The 19478-nt window shown below is 37.6% G+C and overlaps 1 protein-coding gene across 6 annotated transcripts in view; it reads right to left on the reverse strand.

Moving 5' to 3' along the window:
• The window catches only part of COL24A1 (collagen type XXIV alpha 1 chain), a 156884-nt gene that overhangs the window by 6805 nt on the left and 130601 nt on the right, over positions 1–19478 (reverse strand). For 3 of the 6 annotated variants that reach the window (XM_075424849.1, XM_075424851.1, XM_075424848.1), the window contains 12 exons: positions 17889–17942; positions 16103–16210; positions 13451–13558; positions 11840–11947; positions 11699–11752; positions 11341–11403; positions 10057–10110; positions 8415–8450; positions 2807–2842; positions 2684–2710; positions 1572–1637; positions 645–813 (listed from right to left, as the gene is read on the reverse strand). In XM_075424849.1, the coding sequence (XP_075280964.1) occupies positions 645–813; positions 1572–1637; positions 2684–2710; positions 2807–2842; positions 8415–8450; positions 10057–10110; positions 11341–11403; positions 11699–11752; positions 11840–11947; positions 13451–13558; positions 16103–16210; positions 17889–17942 (883 nt within the window). Of the gene's footprint in view, positions 1–644; positions 814–1571; positions 1638–1781; positions 1846–2683; positions 2711–2806; positions 2843–8414; positions 8451–10056; positions 10111–11340; positions 11404–11698; positions 11753–11839; positions 11948–13450; positions 13559–16102; positions 16211–17888; positions 17943–19478 lie in introns of those variants that run through there. The other 3 variants (XM_075424853.1, XM_075424852.1, XM_075424850.1) reach the window with 3 other exon arrangements.

Raw genomic sequence — 19478 nt, forward strand, 5'->3', positions numbered from 1 at the left:
TCTTAAAGAATTGATTGGTCTTATGTATGCCATAGAACAGTGATTTCCCTGTAACCTCTAACTTCACTTCCCATTTTCTCCTTAGCTTGTTAATGCTAATACTTGGTGATAGGGATATTTACTGGTATTTATTATTTTATTAGCCACTCAGAAACTGAATTATGTCACAGTATTGACATTACAGGTTTAAATTATTATTTTTTATTTGAGATATTGATTCAGGATCTTCTGGGATACAACAACTATCAGTGTATCTGACAGTGGCAGTGTATTGTATACAATTTTCTCATTAGGAATCTAGAAACTGATCCACACAAAATTCATTGCAGATTAGCTATAAATACTTGGGAAACTTTTAATCACAAACTTGTATTCAGTTTCAAATTTTCTGGACACTTTTTTTTACTTACACATATAATCTGTCTCTAATATCTATATAATATTAGATAGCTACATACTTTTCTAATTTTAAAAATTAATTTTATCTTAAATAAAGATAAAATAAAGAGCTGTGATAGGCATACTGCAATAGAATATAATAAAACAAATCTACACATTAGAATTGTGATGTAGAAAGTCACACTTGGAAGCAACAGAATTCAAAGCCTAGTTGTGTTCAAGCTTTAATGAAAGTGGACACTTACCATCTGCCACTTCACGTTCACAGTTAAGCAAATCCCTGCAGATGCGTGCTGGGTTATCCCGTGTGCCAAGGGGGTTCCTGATGCTGTGCAGTAAATTGGTAAGGTAGTGCAGCGTTCTGAATATCTCTGTACTGTGATCTAGTAAAGTTACTTCAGTATTCTGGTATTTCTGCCAAGGGCCATTAGCAAATGTGTTACCACAAAGAAGTGTCACAACAACAGTATATGCAGTAAAAGTCAAATTACCATTGAATAGCCAGACAGAAGCGAAGTATTTATAGTGCATGCAATCAGCCATATAAAACAGCGTAAGAACAATATATTCCAATAAACAAATTAGTACATTTTATTAAAATTATCAGACCAGGGAAGTTACAGGCAGGTTAAGTTGATGCAAATACGTCATTATGACATGTTGACATAAAAATGTGGATACAGGAAAAAAAAGAAAAAAAATAGTGCATTTTTTGAAGTATACATAGCAGTTTCAGATTTTGAACAGTTAAATCTACTCTTAGGCTTAACCTAGAAAATATATGCAAATGTATTTGACCACCCGTGTAAGGAATTTTCTTGCAATCAATGGGACCACACACTTGCATATATGTCAGTATTTTTTGGATTAAGGCCTAAATACCACTATCATTATACGCAGCCGAACAGATACAGTTCGCTACGTGTGACAGTCAATAAATTTCCTTTATTGCCAACCATGACAAAAAGGTAGAAATGCTGCTGTTTTTCTTAACTTCATTTCAATTGTATCCTATAAATCTTAGCATGTTTAATTATATTCTACAGTAATTACTTGCTATCCATGACTCATTTCAAATTAAGCCTATTTAAAGAAGCACAGTTCTGTGCTTAAAAAACAGAATTATATTTCCATACCCTGCATGACAATGTAAATACACTGAAATATATTACCTCCATCTGCAGTGCAGCATTTGACTCAATCAAAGCTTGAACAGCAGCATTGATGTCCACTTGTTTCTGAAAAAAAGATATTTCAGAATATAAAAAGATGCACAGGAATATTCTAAAATGCAGGTGATAAATTCTTTGACCACTGCAGCAACATGCACAATAGCTTCATTATTTTGTCATTTTAGAAAATAATTCATTGTAAACACTTACTTTTAAAATAAGATCCTCCCTTCCATTTCCAAAGAATGCAAGCATGCATACAGAAAAAACACATCTGATTTTTATTAGTACCCCCATACCCAATTTAATGATCATACTCCTGGAACCTGGAAAAAAGATACTATAGTAGTTGTTACAGACTAATGTCCCAACTTATTCCTCCCAGCCATTTAATTTGTCTACCTAAGAAAACCAATCTGATATTCCTTTACAGAGAAGCGCACAAAGACTATCTCAATCCACCATCAGCAGCTGACAGATCAAAGTAGTCTTCATGATGCATGAACAAATACCAAGGCTGACAAACTAGTCTCTGAAGGAGGACGCCCGTTTCTTCTTACTCTGCACTTTGTGTGACATATATGCCAGAACCAGACAACAAGTTTTTTTATTTTTAAAGAATGAAGTCACCCACACAAGCATCTAGTTCTTGCAAGTTGTTCTCAGATTACATATATCATTACAGCTTTAGGACACTTCAGATATTGAATCTGTCCTAACTGGCACAACCCCTTAACAAACTAAATCTCTCTGTGTGTGTGTATATATATGTGGGCCAGAAATAGCACAAAATTTTCTGTTGCTATATTTCAGAGTGTTCAAATGCAGAACAGGAGAAAAACCTTTTAGAGTGTGATGGAGTTAACCCGTGTCAAAACTATGAGCATTTCCATGAGCATTGCCTGTTGGGAGCTCAACAGTGTGGCAGAACGGAACTGACAGTGTAAGATGGAAGGTTCAAAAAATGTATTACTGTAGTGATGGAAGCTGTAGAAAAATGTATTTGCATTTCATGTGCAGTGATGGAATAAGCAATGCATTTGAAGAGGATCCTGCTATGTTCACTTTCAAAAAGGGACTGTATTGTAGGTTAGGGTTGTTCCAGAACTTACTCTTGGTCCTGGTGGTCCAGGTGGTCCCTGGAAAAATGGGAGAAACCAGATATTAGGTGCTTTGCATGTCTGTATAATGCAATCACAATAGAAAAATACAGACATGTTTTTTTATGCACTTACAGGTGGCCCTGGCTGGCCCTGAGGTCCCTGAGGCCCCTAGAAGAAATGGAGATTAAATGCAACAGTTATAGATGAACATCTCTGATTTTACATTTATGTATTTTTTAAATCCCCAAATGCCACAATGCGTACAATGAAGAAGATGTGATACCAGTTTCAGTAAAGCTGTAGGTTATTAGTTACTGTTGTTAAAGTATCATACTTTGTTAACATGTGAATATTCCTGTTAGAATTGCTGGCTTGTCTGGTTACTCATTTATCCAATTACTTTTGATATTAAGGAATCATTAGAAGTCATATAAAGTATTAATATACAACATGCTATACATTGTGCCAGCATTATAGGCATGTTGCCAACACAAGCACTACAAGAGATGAATGATCATAAAAGCATTGTAAATAATGCTATGGGTAGTTGTAAAAAACTAACTGATCTACTTCATGAGCACCTGCTAGGCATTTATTAGCTGCATTTATTAGCAGTGTCAATTTTCAGCCAGAACATGCTAAGTTCAATGTTTAACAGTGATATTACAGGCTTCCTTCATATTCAAGATGTCATGCCCTTATTTCCTCCTCATAAGTGGCATCACTTTAGTATGTAGGATGATGCAGCAGCGAGGAGAGGAAGAGAAGGAACAGCTGCTTTTCCCTAGCTTATAGTGCCTACAATGCACATAGTCTTAAATCTAAGTTTTAGGCTCACCTTTGGGTTGGACATGGACCCTCCCAAAAACAATTACTCCATCTGAGTTATCCTTTCTTTGAGCAACTATTCACATTAAGATGGAATGATTATGAATATTAATACACAGTGATAGTTGTGTCTCTGTTAGATTCTCTTCTTCAGTTTCTATATACTCAAAGCCTCTAGGAGCTGCTGTAATATAAACAATAGCAAAAACAATGACAAGGAGAAGAATAGGTGGTAGTGCCTTAATATGAGCAAAAGAGAAGAAGAAGGAATGAAAGGCATAAGCCACACCTGCACCATGTATTAGTAAACCTTTTAACCTGAGTTAATTTAAGGAGAACACTCTTTGGCCAGTGCTGCTTGTACCAATTATTTGAGCACAATAAGCTGTTCCAGAAAAAATTCCTCTTGCACCAGTATGGTCATGCTAGTACTCAGTCTCTGCCAAAAGAGAAATAATCTTATCTGACATGTCATGCTGACAAATCTTGTGAAACTGATCTAGTCAAAGAGGTATTAAGTTGTAAATCACTTAATATACTAATAAGGAGTATTCCTGCTCTGAGATTTCACTGTGAGTGAGTGTCACTGCATGCTACAACTGCTGAACCTGGGCTGCATTTCAAGCTTCCACCAGCAAGGGCAGCTGGAAATGGTTGAAGAAAGACCAGATTCAATCTAACATTAATGCATGTATGTTTAAAAAAAGGATCTCAAAGCAAATAGGTGTGATTTAGTTAAGTCACTGAGGCTCCAAAGTTATCAGTTCTTAGGAGAACAGCAGCTGCATTTCTCACTGCCTCTAGACATATCTGTAAGGCAGAGCACATGGTGGCTACCAGGTAATGCATCCGTGAGGGTTACAGTGACCTCCACAGCTGCACGGGTTAAGTGTGCCTGCACGTCACCTGCCCTGGCCATGCCAGAGGGGCTTGGGTGCTGGGTTACGATGGGTGAGAAAAGTGACGTAATTCCTAGCACCAGATCTGTACCAGCAAGGCTATGTGGAGGGACTGCAAACGGCTTTGGGGCCAAGACCTATGTTTTACACGTGTTCTTTGGAGAATAGGGGATAATCAAAACTGAAGCAATTTCTGGGTGTTTAGAGGGATGGTCTTCTGATACTTAACTAAGACCACCTTAACAGCAAAAGCTCTAGGGACTGTAAATATTGTCAGCTTTTCAACTGATGTTTATGTTTCCCCCACTTATACCTATAGAAGGGACTCTAAGCCATCTTTTAGGTAAATACTTCATGATATTTTATAAAGACTTTAATGATTAATGTTGGAAAATGGAAATCAAAGAGTAAGCCATTTTAGCATATACAGTAGTACAGAAAACCTTGTGGGTTCTGTGGCAAGTACCTAGCTTCCCTTTACTGTTCTGAGTTTGGTTATTGCCCAGCTTAGAATTATTGCTTAAATTTTCTTTGAAATCCTATTACTATTAAATAGGCATAAAATACTATTGTTGTAATTAATTATTACAAATTGGTAAGAGACAAGTTTGGAGAGATGACATTCACTATTTTGGGGTAGTCCCTCAGCTGTAGCAAACCAACTGGGTTTCACAGAGCTACGCTGTTTAATGCCAACTGAGAAAGCTGACATCCACATTTAATTAACCAGATCAGCAGCTCTGGTGCTGTTAGACTGCTGCAGGATACCTTCAATCTCATCTGGATGTATTACTGAACTGTATGATCATTCTTGGTGAAGTATGTTAAGTATAAAGTGAAAAGTGTGAAAAAGAAACTCAAGAAATGAATTTGACAGTGTAAGGACATATTTGTTTATCTTGGTTCAGGACTTGATTATGCAAATATCAAGTCAAGGCAAGGCACAAAATCTTCAACAGTTTGTCCTTGAGTAACCACTGCTCTCTGATGAATAGATGTCCTTGTTCTGCGTGCTGAGATTTAGACATTCCAGTAGATTTTTCAGATGACTGAATGTTTCCGTTAATATTCTGTGTTCTTGGCATGTGTCACAATTCTAAGACTTCAAGTCTTAGGACAAGAACAGTTCAAATTTGTAGTGGTTTCTGAGACAGAACTTAATATTTTAAAAATCAAAAACTGTGCTGTTCCAATGAATTTAAGGTGTTTTGCAAAAGAGGAAGATGATTAGTCTTGATTCACTGTCCACTTGCTAATAAAACTGATGTGGAAAAAAGGTATCGAATGCTATTTGTTAACTATAGTAAACTACTTTTGGGGATATTACATTTCTTAACTGCATTAAAACTTCAGAGGACTACATCAATTACCTTTACAAGCCTTTAAAATATAACAAAACTGCACAGAGTGTGTTGGAAATCTTGTAGAGATGTTATAAATGTTCTTTCTGTTGTAGAGCAGCAAAATAAGGTTAAATTACATTTTTCATGGATTAAGTTAATTGCTAAATGTTTTACTGGAATGTACTGGATTACCTTTACAAATCTACTTAATTTACCCTTTGATCACATTAGAATTTAAGTGAGAAAAGTGTAATTCTAGTTCATAATCACAAAAGCAGAGTATAGAACAGTTAGATTTAGCGTGTTCTTCGTTAACCATCCAATTTGATTGCTAGTACAGAAGTTCAAGGCCAAAACTCCAATCTTTCTAATACTGTAAGGCCCTGATATTACATGCAATGATACATATGCTGAACTTTGAAAACACAAGCAATCCCAAGGACTTCCATATTTTCCAGGACTTCTGAAATTTTCCAAGAAACAGGAAGTATTTTTAACAAAAATTATTAATGTTAAGCTTTCCCTGACCACTTCTGTCATTTTGATGATTTGTCACCTTATCTCAGAATGAGTAAAGCCTAATAACATCGTGCAATATAATAGTCTGATACACAATACAGTGTGATAGCTGCCATTAATAATTGTAAATCTAAGATAAAATATGATAATAGAACATTACAGATTGTGCCTTATCATATCATATCTTTTTTCACTTTGAGGACAGTCATGCACTAGAACACATTGCCCAAAAAGGTTATCCAATCTCCATCCCTGGAAGTTTTCAACACCCGGCTGAATAAAGCCCTGAGTAACATGGTCTGATCTCAGAGCTGACTCTTTTTTAAACAGGAGGTTTGTCTAGAAATTTCTTGAGATCCCTTGCAACCTGCATTATCCTATATTATATTTAATTATGTGACATGCCATGAAATAAATTTATAAAAAATTAAGAAAATGAAAACACAGTTTCAGAAATGCCAGAATTCTGAAACAATATTCCAAAATGACCTCCCTGTTTTTCTAAATGTTTCAATCACAGTGACAGGAATATTTTGAATTGAAATATAATTTTGATTACATTTTTTCAATAAATTCTGTTTCCAACTCTGTCAATTTTTCTCCAGAAATCGCCTACAGAACCTGAACTTTGGTTCACCACGGACCTCAACAAGGAAACACAATTTCACATTCCATGTTTTTCAGGGGATAAAAGCACATTTCTTTTTAGTAATAAACACTGTATCCCTGACAAACTAAAAACTGTAACTAAAACTTGGACTGCTACAAGAAAGTTAAATCTTTGTGATTCTAAGAAGAATTCCAATACCAATTTTAAAGGTATAAATTCAAGCTTAGAATACACAGTTGGATTAAAATAATTTTCTCTCCTTTGTATCTGAAAATAGTTGGAAATAAATCTTTTTCTTGGCTACATAATACAAACTAATGCTGCCATGTATGATTTAAAATTAAACATTATTCTTCTGAAGACACTCTTAGGAGATGAATTATTCTTGATGAATTCAAGAACTTAGGGAATAAATTCTTAAACACCAGCACCAATAATGTAAACGGGTGTTTCTTGTTCACCATTTGGGATGTGTTTTTTTTTTTCAAGTGTCAGCATTTTTAGCTGCATGCTGTCATAGCAATTCTTATGATCAAACAGTAGAAAAAGAGAGTTAAGATGGTTAACAGCAACATGAATTAAGAAACTAGTTTTCCTCTTATTCTGAGATAGCAATTACTTCAAGAGCATTAGAATCAAAGAGGAAATTTCCCCAAGATATCTACAGCAAGCTTAGCTCCAAGCAATTTTGAGTATTTCTGATATATTTTTCAAAAGTTTTCTAAGGCATTTAGGTTGCAATTGTACACAGGTGGCTGCTAAAAGCAAAATGCAGTAAGACAAGAGAAACTAGATGATTTCAAGTCAGGTGGGGTGAAAGGCAGGGTAAGATCAACAGGAACAAGATCACATTGGCCAGTTACTGGAAAAGGAACTAATTTTAAACCTGCCATATAAAGTAATGTCTTAGGTATCAACTATCATTGTATTCGTATTTGCTGTAAATATGATAATTTAATGGCTTTTCACATAGCCATTATTAATTGGAGACTTTACTAGCTCTAACATAATTTTTTAATCAAATGAAACATCTATTAATGTACAAATCTAATGTAATATTCTTACTGAAAAATGAGAGGCAGCAACTTCATAACCTATCAACGCTGCCTAGTGCTACTACAGCTGGCACACACGGCATAGACACCCATCCTCAGCTCTAGGCTTCTCCTGAACTCTCCCTCTCTAGACAAGACGACAAAGGTATACGAACAAGTGCATGCATGCTGTGCTGTGAGGCACATTGACAACAAATGTGAAAAAGGATTTTTCTTTTAGATCTGAGCAGGGACAAATTTGAAGTACGTTATTGCTGTATGATCGGGCTGCCCGACAGCACATGCCCACTGGGCATATCTACATAAGTCAACTTGAACAAGAAAAGGTCAGACTTTCGACTCACGCCACCAGCTTTCTTGGCCAGTGCTCTCCAGGAGCACAACACGACTGTGGCATTCAAAGCGTGCAAAAGTACATTCAGAGTAGCTTAGGAATAGTTTTTACACAGCCAAAAAAATGAAAGCACAAAAGCTGTTTCATCTTACCATTTCACCTCTTGTGCCCTTTTCACCTCTCGGTCCCTGTAAGAAAGAGAAGCTGTTAATCCAGCATGCTTTCTAGCCGCCTAGGACTGAAATGAGCAAATTTATATCCATGAGAGTTACACTGCTCACATAAAAAGTCCAGTCTCATCTGTGGAAGTATTTACAGTTTTGGGGCTTTAATTTTCCTGTACTATTCAAAAACTAAGTTACTTCAAAACATCTTGTTATTCCTATATGTGGAAAGCCATTGTTTTCTTCGGATTGTAAATATGTTTTTTCTCAGTAATTTTAACTGTCAGTGTTCTCCCTGTCAGTCAGCTGTATTCTCTACAACTTGATCTATTGTAATACATCAGTGCTTCACCCTCTTTAGAGCACAAAACTCAGTACTCTCCATCACTGAAGAAATCCATTGGTTACATATCTGTTTTTATTACCCCATCAGTCCTCCTCTCACAACCAGATTAGACACTGGTTTTCTGTCTCTGTGGCATTTTTGGCTAGTTTTGCACTTAAACTGTGTTTCCAAAGATGGTAACAATTGTAACAGTTCTTCTCTGGAAGAATTTTACATCTTAATGGCAGCATTTCATAACACCTAGAAGCAATCTTCAACTGTAATGCTTTCTTAATGATAATGGCAAACTATTACATTCAATATGAAGTCTATTAAAAGCCTTCATACAAGTAAACACAACTGTAAAGTTTTTCTCCTGAGTGCGACTGAAAAGAGTGCAGCAAGACTTAAAGTACTGTCTTCTTCCCAACACGTGGAAAAAATAGTCTAATTATAGAAGGAACATTTCCCTTCTCCTTTCTTTTTCACTTGTAAATATTTGTATTTATTACTTTTATTGTATATTCCTGTGACTTATGTTTATTATTTAAATTTTTATATATTCTCATTCACTCCAAGTCTTGCTGATCGGACAGAGAAACTTGGATGGTACAAAGAGCTTCTAAAGCTACCTTACATGGCTGGGTAGCCTGCAGACATGAGCCAAAGGGTGCCCTTGCAGAACACCGCTCTGTCTCTGGCACAGGGAGTGCAACAAGGGATAGAAACAGGGATGAGGGCAGAACTCCTCCACTGCAGGGAACCTGGGATGCATTGAAGGTTATCAGACGGGCCCAAGAAGATGTTGGAGATGTCACAGGGACGTCACCAGCACCTGGAACAACCCAACAAGGGCTTGTGGGCACTCCCAGCATGTCTAGGGGAGCGCTCTGGACAGTTCAGCCCAATCAGCACATAAAAAATAAACTACATTGAAGCTGAGTGGGGATACCCTCTAGATATGTCTCAGACCTAAGGCTGGGAAAGAATATCCAGGTGGTAGTCACTATCTGCTGTTTTACACCTTGACTCACCCACTGCCGCTGTAGGCAGGCCCTCTGTATACTGTACTTAGAAGGCCATTGCAATGAATTTTTGTCATTGTTTTTTGTCATTTTTTTCTTGTTTGTGTTACAGATGCTGGAGTCACACATGTTAGCTTACCAGCAAGGTATAACATGAAGATGATCCTGCTAATTGTTATTTGCAAATAGAAAAATGAGAAGGTTGCTAGTTGCAACACAGATTATTAAAAATAAGGGTAGGCGAAATAACCAAATTACGCAAAAGAAAAGGGAAACTTACAGGCCTGCCAGTTGGGCCTGTTATGCCTTCTTGACCAACAGGGCCAATATATCCCTGTAAACAAGCAAAGAATTTATTAGTGCACCATGTTTCAAAATGAAGAAAATCATGATGTGGCCTGTTTTGTAGTTGCTCAGCACACAGCCCTGGCAAATATCCAAAAGATCAGGGCGATATTCTCTTTCTAAATATTGAGTGCATATTGCTACAAAATCAGCAAAGTAATTATTTTAATAATTATTAATTATTATGCTTGGAAAGCCCCCATACCTTCTTTTATGTGAAAGCTGATGTGCTAGAACTAGTGGAAACTAAAGTACTCTAATTACCAAAGCCCACATATTTATTGAGCTACAGTCAACTATATCTTGAGCTATACTACTGTCCACAGGTACTCTTGTAAAGCTGCCAGTAAGTACTGCTAAAATGTTACTTTCCTGTTCCATTTCACTGAGCAGACTGCTCATTTCCAGTGTTTATCTTTTACAGGAAAGTTTAGAAAAAGAAAGCAGCTATTAGAACAGATCACAACAGCTGCTGCTCTGCAGCTGGTTAACTGAACCAATTCAGTTCTGTGATGGCAATGGCAGCAGTAAGAGAAGAACATTTTGTAGTAAGGCCTTCCATGCTGAAACCTTTCCCCCTTTACCCTTTTTCACGTGATGCTGTAAAGCTGGATGCACACTCCCCAATATTACAAAATGCTAAATATGCTTTCATGTTTTTGGCGAGTAGCAAAGCGGAATGTCATGAAGAAGGAGTCATGAAGAATGAGCTAATGCAGGTTAGTAATCTTATAGATAAAAAGGAAATCCTTATTAGAAAAAGACTACACACTCATCAGTAATGCCTGAGCACCACTCTGTCTTACTGCAGGCAAAGTTTGACCCTTTTTTCTTTTGCTGTAGGACAGAGATATACAATTAGCATTCTTGCAAGTAAGAAGAAATAGAATGTTCAACCCCAACAGACAAAGATATGACAGCAATAAGGATACTTGTATACACAAAACTATACTAGGAGAGCCATATTTGGTCAGCAGAGCTTGCTTTTTTCCTTCAAAATTAAGAGCCCAGCTCTGATTGTGTGTCCGTACCCATGTTGCAACCAGAGCAGTGTTGAGGTACAGGCAAAGGGCTTCTAGCGGAGACATAGTTTCAGCGAGAAAGGTTTGGTTAGAGGGTTCTGGCCTTGTTAGTACGAAAAAAGATGATTCACTAAATTAAAAACATGCGCCGCTTGCAAGCCATCCTGACAATCTCTTTCATGGAGTGAAACACTTACAACTTGGCCTGTTGGACCTTTTGGGCCCAGAATTCCAACTAAGCCAACGTCCCCTGCAGGACCCTGAAAATGCAAAGGAACAGTTTAAGCAAACACGGACATTAGCTATTCACTTGTTTCAATATCCTGCAATCGGTGGAAGTAAGATAATTTCTAAGAGCAATGACAGTGAAAATACCAAGCACACTGACCCAAAACATTTGTCTTTAGACAAGGAGTACACAGTTCTGCCTACAATGTTCCAACAGTTCAGATAGATTTTGAACAAATTATTGTTAAAGTCGATTAATTCCGTGCTTTCCTAATGTTCTCACTCTGTAAATGGCTTAAGATCTAACAGAAAAGAATGAGCACATACTTTTGGACCTGGGAATCCTTGAAACCCCATTAAGCCTTGATCTCCATCTTCTCCCTGTAATAGCAGCAGGCATCCTTACTATTATCTCACGTTGGTAACTCTTGGAGTACTTGTTTTGCATCAATAACTGTGATTACATACAGTCTGGCCTTTCAGCCCTGCATCTCCTGTGGGTCCTTGGTCACCCTGTGATCCTGGAAGGCCTCTTTTGCCTCGCTTTCCTGGATGACCCAGGAGCCCTTTCTCACCCTGTGAATAGGAAGATAATGTATCTCTTATTACAATTATGACAGTTATAAATGTAAAGATCGGTTTCCTGGCAGAAGTGTGGGACTTGCTTTCTCTCTAAGAAATAGACCTACTCCATTAATTTTATCGCCATCAGGAATGCTTTCAATAATTATACTTTCACTAAAATGCAAATATGATTTGACTGTTCCTTGACTTGGAAATAGAAAACCCATACATGTTGGATCATTTCCAGTATGCTATCTCCCAGTGCAAGCACTAAAATTCACAAAACAAAATACAGAACAAGTAGGTTAGAAGTAAATTTAAAAAGTAATCCTCTGAGCAAGGCATAGCATAGTTGTGGAACTCCTTGCTGTAAGACTAAAAGTTTACATTGATTCAAACAGAAACTAGACAAGTTCATGCAAGAGAAATCCTCTGAGGTCTATCAAATATATAGAAACTATGTTTAGCTCAGGAGGTTACTGAGCTGCAATTAAGGCTGGTAATATACACCTTTCATGATTGCTTTGTGCCTGTGCTCTTTCCTAGGTGTTGCCTTTCTGCTCGAACAAAGACAGACTTTTGGCCTGACTCAGTATGGCTTCTTTTGTGCTGTGCGGTAACAGTTTTCCCTCACCTCATCTATTCCCTGTCTTTCTGAGACTGCAGGAATTTCTGAGCAGGAGCTACCTCCTACGGCTCATTGTCTAGACAAAGGAGTAAAATCCAGACTGGGAGCACTGGCAATAAACACTACAAACAGTGAATAGTTTATACTAAAATATTTTATGAAAAGATAACAGACAGTATTTCCCTCCCCCAGTTTTCAAGTAACTTAAGGTTTTAAAAACTGCTTACCAATACAATCTCACAGAACACTGCAAATCATGTTTTTAGATGAAAAATCCTATTCTAAATGGAGAAAATAATCTGTAATGTTTCCATTCTTTGCTTCTTTTACCACTGAAATGAGTCTAATTAATATGAGGATATGCTGATATCAGGTACCTGGAACTGCCTGGAAAATGGAGCATTCTCAGAGTCCATTCTTTCTGACAGGGCTGAATGAGAACAATTTAACTCCCATGATAAATGAACACCCCGGACATGCTTGTTAGCCCATAAACTTGGGACTTAGGCTTGAAATTACAGTACTTCTCTGCTAACAGATTGCTTAGATATTCAAATCATCTGAATTGTTCTAGTAGTTACAGAAGTTTAAGGAAAAAAAGGGCAGGAAACATTTGGCCCTAAAGCTTTGGATGAATAAATATAAAGTGTTTTGAATGGCTTCTGGAGTTGGGAATAGCATCCAGATGGATGGGAACTCTGTTTTCAAATTACTGTTTATAGAAACAAGGTCAGCACAACTTTCAGTCTTAACCTTCCAATAAGTTTTGATGTCAGTTACTCATATGATTAACAGTAGCATGGTGGTTCCACAATCACTGAATGCAATATGAAGACTAAGTAGTATGAGTAATACTGTACTTAAACAACAAGATCCCATGTGTGTACCTTTAGTCCAGGTGCTCCCATGGGGCCTGGCATGCCTGGCAATCCCTTTGGACCTCGAGCTCCGGGATAACCTGCCAGACCTGGTAAGCCTGAGTTTCCTTTATTACCCTTAACAAATTGAAAATAATTGATTACAAGCAGAACAGCCAAACATGCTTTTTTCATTGTACACTAAAACAGGCACATAACATAACATCAGTCAAAGCCACTTAATGCTTTCTGGATATACGGACACACATTGATAGTACATCAAAATATATGGAAAGACAATGATCAGCAGTATTATCTGGATTTCTGCTAATATTCCAAAAGCAAAACCCCATCATACTTGGCAACAAAGCTACGTGTGCTTTAACTGTGGGCTGGATGGAGGTTTCCGAGGAGTCAAGTTATCATTGTTTAACGAGTCACTGACTGTCAGCAAAGCAAATGCTAACCATGCCACAGCCCATTGCAGTTGCTCAGTTCAGTGATCATCTTAAACCTTGTTCTGTCCTACCCTAAATACATCCTGCTGTGTTTTGTGTGGGATCACCTACCTAGACCTTGAAAGACTTCTGAGAACATTCAAGAGAATCAGTTGCCTCTTTGGGCTTATGCAAGGCATCTTCCCTATCAGCACTCTCCTAAATAGGAACAGTTGCCCAGTTGGATCACCAGTGATCTCCAAATAGTAAGCAACCTTCTATCCACAGTAATTGTGCGTTCAAGTATATATGAAGCACTCATGGGCATGCCAATGACTGCTTTTACCTCCTACAGGGAATCATACAGAATAGTTTACATGAGACCTAAAATTTTTCCCAGACATGAAAATTTGTATGTTCAGATTAACAGTCTTTAGTGTTGATCTCTATTTAATTATTTTCTGACTATATTTTGAAATATGCAGGAAGACAGTACTAATCTCCATTAGACGACTCCATGAGATGGTTCTTGGGTGAGTGTTGCGTGATGCCTGAGGATTCTGAGCTTACAATAAAGAGCTCCTTCTGATGAAAACAAGATGCTGAATTCATTCATTACGGATGGGCTGAAAACACAGTTGAGATTCACACTATTCATTTTTTCAAGAAGAAGGAACTCCGCATCAAGAAAAAAGATGAGACTACCTTCCCACTGAAACATTCAAAATACAACACACTTATTTATAAATACCAGGCATACTGATAATACTAGTACGATTGTGTACACTGTGTAGTGATTGTATACAATAACTTTACCACACCAAGAAAGATCAGAATATTTGTTATGAAAATGTATAAGAACACTAGACTATAAACAAAAGCAACCATTTTTAATGAAATTACACGATACCAAGTACATGGAGTTAAGCCAATTGTGACATGTTAAAAAATGCAAAATGGAAATTTGCTACCATCCAAATGAATGTTTCTGTGATGTCATTTAGAAGAAATACATACATATATACATACATATATCTTCTTTCTTATTTCATATGACATTCTGTTAAGGATTCATAGAAACAGAAGTGTTATATGAAACAGGATTTTTATATTAAATGTGATTTTCAGGGCTTTTGAATATGATACTTTGGTTTATAGCCTGATGGGCTGACAAACTTACATAGCAAAAGTTCTGTTCTTTTGATTCATTGTGGCAAAAATCAGTTAAAAGCCTCTCTTTATTAGAAATTATAATGCTACTATATATTGTTAATACAGAGTAATGGGAACTTTTTTAATATGAAAGATGACATTTTGATTAGAAAGGCAAAAACGTAAGAATTCTTTGGGGTGATACTCATAAAACCAACTCCAAAGAATTTTAAGTACTTGAAAGCGGTTCAGTGGACATTATCTGAAGCTGGAGAGGCTCGAATAGGGTCCATCTGCCCCCTACGGTTAACTTGTTTAATTTTTTCCTTGTTCAAGCAGATAGGAAATTTGTACTTCTAACAGTGCCTCATTTGGCACCTTGATTAATCCCTAACACCAAATCTAACTTGGCATCCTTTAATAACAATTACTGGTCCATCTAACTAGAACTACTGAGAAATACCATACCCCAAATCAAAGTGAGCAGACTTTCAGCAATGACAGCTAAAGGAATTTTCTCCCTCCTTTCTGGAGTGGATAAGTGAAGAGCTGTGTCACTGCTCCCAGAAGCAGCAGAAGCCAGGTCACCACCCTTGGCCCACAGCAAAGGACAGGCAGACAAAAATCCTGTTTCCAAGCACGTTCCCAGGTACCTCAGATACCTACTACGCTTTTTTACTCATTTTGGGCAAAGGTTCAGAATCGCTTAGGTAGAGAGACATAGGTTACAAATTCAAAGATAATAAGGAAAATGTGGGATTATCTCAGTCTGAGAGGAAACAGTCTCCCTGGGGTCTGTAGCTCATTTTCGGGAACAGAACTGTGAAGCCTCTCTTATTAAGAAAGCATTTTCACTTAGCTGTAGTTACTACTAGCTTATGCTAATGAAATAGTTCTCACAGCACACTTCTCTTACGCTAACTTTACATCCTGGCCAGAATATCAGGGTCAAAAGAGAAAGAAAACAAAAAATTGGTCTAATTTTCAGGATGCTCAAGGAACTGAGAATGGTTCTCTCTGTTTAAATACCCTAAACTTAGAAAATTTGTAATGCAAAATGACATAAAGGGGAACAATGCTGCCAGCAACTTACCTTAGGGCCAGGCTTGCCTGATGGCCCAGGCTTGCCAGGGTTCCCAGGAATGCCTTCTGGTCCAGGGTACCCGACTGCTCCTTTCTGCCCTGCTGGCCCCGGTTTTCCCTTGAAACAAATTCAAATCAAGCATAACACTGTTGGCTCTCTTAATCTTCACCATCACAGAACTAGATTTCAGTCACAGTATTTCCTAAACCCTACGTAACAACAAACCCAGTGACATGGACGAATACTCGCAGAGGAGGCTCTGAGTTAGGATGTTTGGTTTAAAATGCTATTGGTTTAACCTTAGACTTGCTGTGTTGTGGAATCTGAGCAACTTCAGCTGAAACCATGGAGCCAACCCCTCTGCATGCCAGGCCTGGAAGATGGCTGAGAGTGTTGATTCTTAAACTGAAGCAAGGAAGCCTGATAAAGTCATCTACTTATCCCTGTAAAAAAACCCAACTGGATACCTTTTCAGCTTTCATTTCAATAGAAACTCTGTATTGTACATTCATAAATTTACACTGTTCAAATTTGTGCATATCAGAAATACATACAAACTTCTAATTAGAGAAGTTTGTGCTAACTGTTGCTATACTTGCATGAAAAAGCCTCATGTCACATCTACCAAAGGAACAGTGATTTTTTTTTCTTTACAATCATTTCCCTTTAGACTGACATACACTGTCTTAATGGGCTTGGAGTTCTGCAATTATCTCTGTATGAATGCATTTTTCAGAAATGTAAAATATGCTAACTACAACACATGTCATTTGAAAACATATAGTTAACAACAGCCCTACAGAAGATAAGAAGAATGCCATCTTTATCTCATTTCTGACTTCTGGTTGCTGAATTATCTTGCCCTTGTGATGTGCTTTGAGACTTCCTCAAGTTCCAGTTTTATTGTCTTCTCCTCCTCACTTTTCCATATGTCTTGCTTTTCCCTCTTTTCCTTTGCCTGCCAAACAATATGCTCTCTGCAGTCCTCCAGAGAGAAGAGCCGAGTATTTACAAAAGACAAACAGTCTCCTTGCCTTCAAAAGGCTCTTCTTGCACTCTGCTCAGCAGGTACAAGCTCTGTGAAGCAGCTGCATTTCTCTGGTTACTGACAATGTTATGATGTAAGGTAGTAAAAGTTATTCACAATATGCGCTTGTGTGGTATTATTCATTAGGGAGCCAAAATAGCCTTGATGCATTTTGGTCTTGATTAAGTTTACAGAACACCTGCTGCATCCTGCTCTTTCTTCTCCCTCAGGGAGAAAGGGATACGAGTTAGCTTCTCTACAGTAACTCAAGAAAAAGCATTAAAAATTTCTGCTCAGGGCAAGTGACAGCAAGACATAAGTCTCAAGAGATCTACCAGCCGTATCCATCATGGACATATGGATCCAGGCTTCTGTAGGCTGCAGCTGTTCAAAGAACTGATGGGAGCCAGGAGTGAACAGTAGAGCAGTTCTGTGCAATATAATGTGATAATTTGCACATGGTCTACAAGCCACATGCAAAAATGATCTAGTTAAGTAACTTCACAAGTGGGAAGGACCTTGTTATATTAGCTGCACTTTATTTCCATGTGCTGAGTAACTGACTATAAATTAGTATCATTTAATATCGATTCAAAAATTATTATTCTTTTCACAGGGGTTCCTTTACATTTCCTGGATAATAAGATGGTTCTTTAGAGTGAGCATAAGACTTTCTGTTACCACTGGCATGACTTAATGTTGGTTTTATTAGTTATAATTTTCTTTTGTTTATAACCTGAAGGTAGACTGTAGAATTTTGTTACTTACAGGAATTCCAGGTTTGCCTGTCTGACCCGTTGCTCCTTTCTTCCCTGTAGGTCCCTAGAAGTTACAAATACTTGTGAAGTGACAAATGTCTTAAGCTTAGTCCCTAAGAGCTGAGAATTGTTCCCCTCTAGTACACATGCTCACATTGCCTGGCTTTGGGCCAGATTATTTCCATTTCAGGAGACAGCAGAAATTTTTTCAAGTAGAAGTGAATAAGTTTTTGGTAGAACTGTATAAATTTTTCCCTTTCCCAAATTGGTAAACTGTAGTTTTCAGAACTTTTTCAATAACAATAGGTGTAAGAAGTTTTTCACTACGAATTTGGCAACTTCTTCTCTATCAGCCACACCTCGGTAAGGAAGCGTGCTTTTCAGCGCTTCCTGGACCTTTTAAAAGGGAAGTCCTGAAAAGCAGACAATGTACATGCACTGAATATATGTGGAAGACAATACTAGAAAGCATTAATGTCACACATGGGAACATTCTTTTTATCTAAGATATACACAAAAGATAAAATTTACTGAAAATCAGACTTTTTTTTTTGTCTTGACTGACCTAGGAATCTGTAGTCTTAGAAACTGAGGGATACTGATAGCAGATAACATTCTCGTAAGTGGTTTAGTGACACAGGAGGTCAAGCACCAAGGAAGAAAAGCTCAGAATGGGTCAAAATCATGTCAGAGAATTTTCTTTATAGGATATTCTTGACAGAATATAAAGATCTATGGCACGAATTTTATCCTAGCTCTAAAAGATAAAACCACTCAGACGGCAGGGAGAGGAATAACACTCATTAGCATAGATGAAGGAGAAAAATCTTTCAAGATTTTCTGGATTAATTGTTTCAAACAATGTTCTTAAAGCAAAAGTGATGCTAAACTACTATGCTGCAATATTACAAAACATGAAATAAAGTGAAAAAGCTAAGGTCATTGTCTATGAAGAAAGGCAAAGAGAATTAGGGCTGTTCAGCCTGGAGAAGAGAAGGCTGCAGGGAGACCTTATTGTGGCCTTCAGTACCTGAAGGGGCCTGCAAGAAAGCTGGAGAAGGACTTGTTACAAGGGGACGTAGTGATAGGATCAGGGGTAATGGCGTTAAAATAAGGGAGGGCAGATTTAGACTGGATTTAAGGAAGACGTTTTTTTACAATGAGGGTGGTGAAACACTGGCACAGGTTGCCCAGAGAGGTGGTAGATGCCCCATCCCTGGAAACTTTCAAGGCCAGGTTGGACAGGGCTCTGAGCAACCTGATCTGGTTGAAGATGTCCCTGCTTACTGCAGGGGGATTGGGCTAGATGACCCTTAAAGGTCCCTTCCAACCCAAACTATTCTATGATTCTATGACTGTAAGCGTAAATGTTTTATAACCAATGTAAATATGATAAAATCAGCAAAATTTTGTTTTTTTCCATAATTTAATGCCTTTTTGTTAAGAAAGGCATAAAATAGTCCACCAGTCAGAACTGGAATGTGTATATTCAAAGAACTTTATATTGTTTTTATTAAAATTTCTGAATGCATATAAAGTAAACCCAGATGATTCAGCATTGCAGTTTATGGGATTGGCTTTGTAGCAGCACCAGTGACGC

Source organism: Opisthocomus hoazin, chromosome 6 (genome assembly GCF_030867145.1).
Source record: "Opisthocomus hoazin isolate bOpiHoa1 chromosome 6, bOpiHoa1.hap1, whole genome shotgun sequence".
Taxonomy (NCBI): domain Eukaryota; kingdom Metazoa; phylum Chordata; class Aves; order Opisthocomiformes; family Opisthocomidae; genus Opisthocomus; species Opisthocomus hoazin.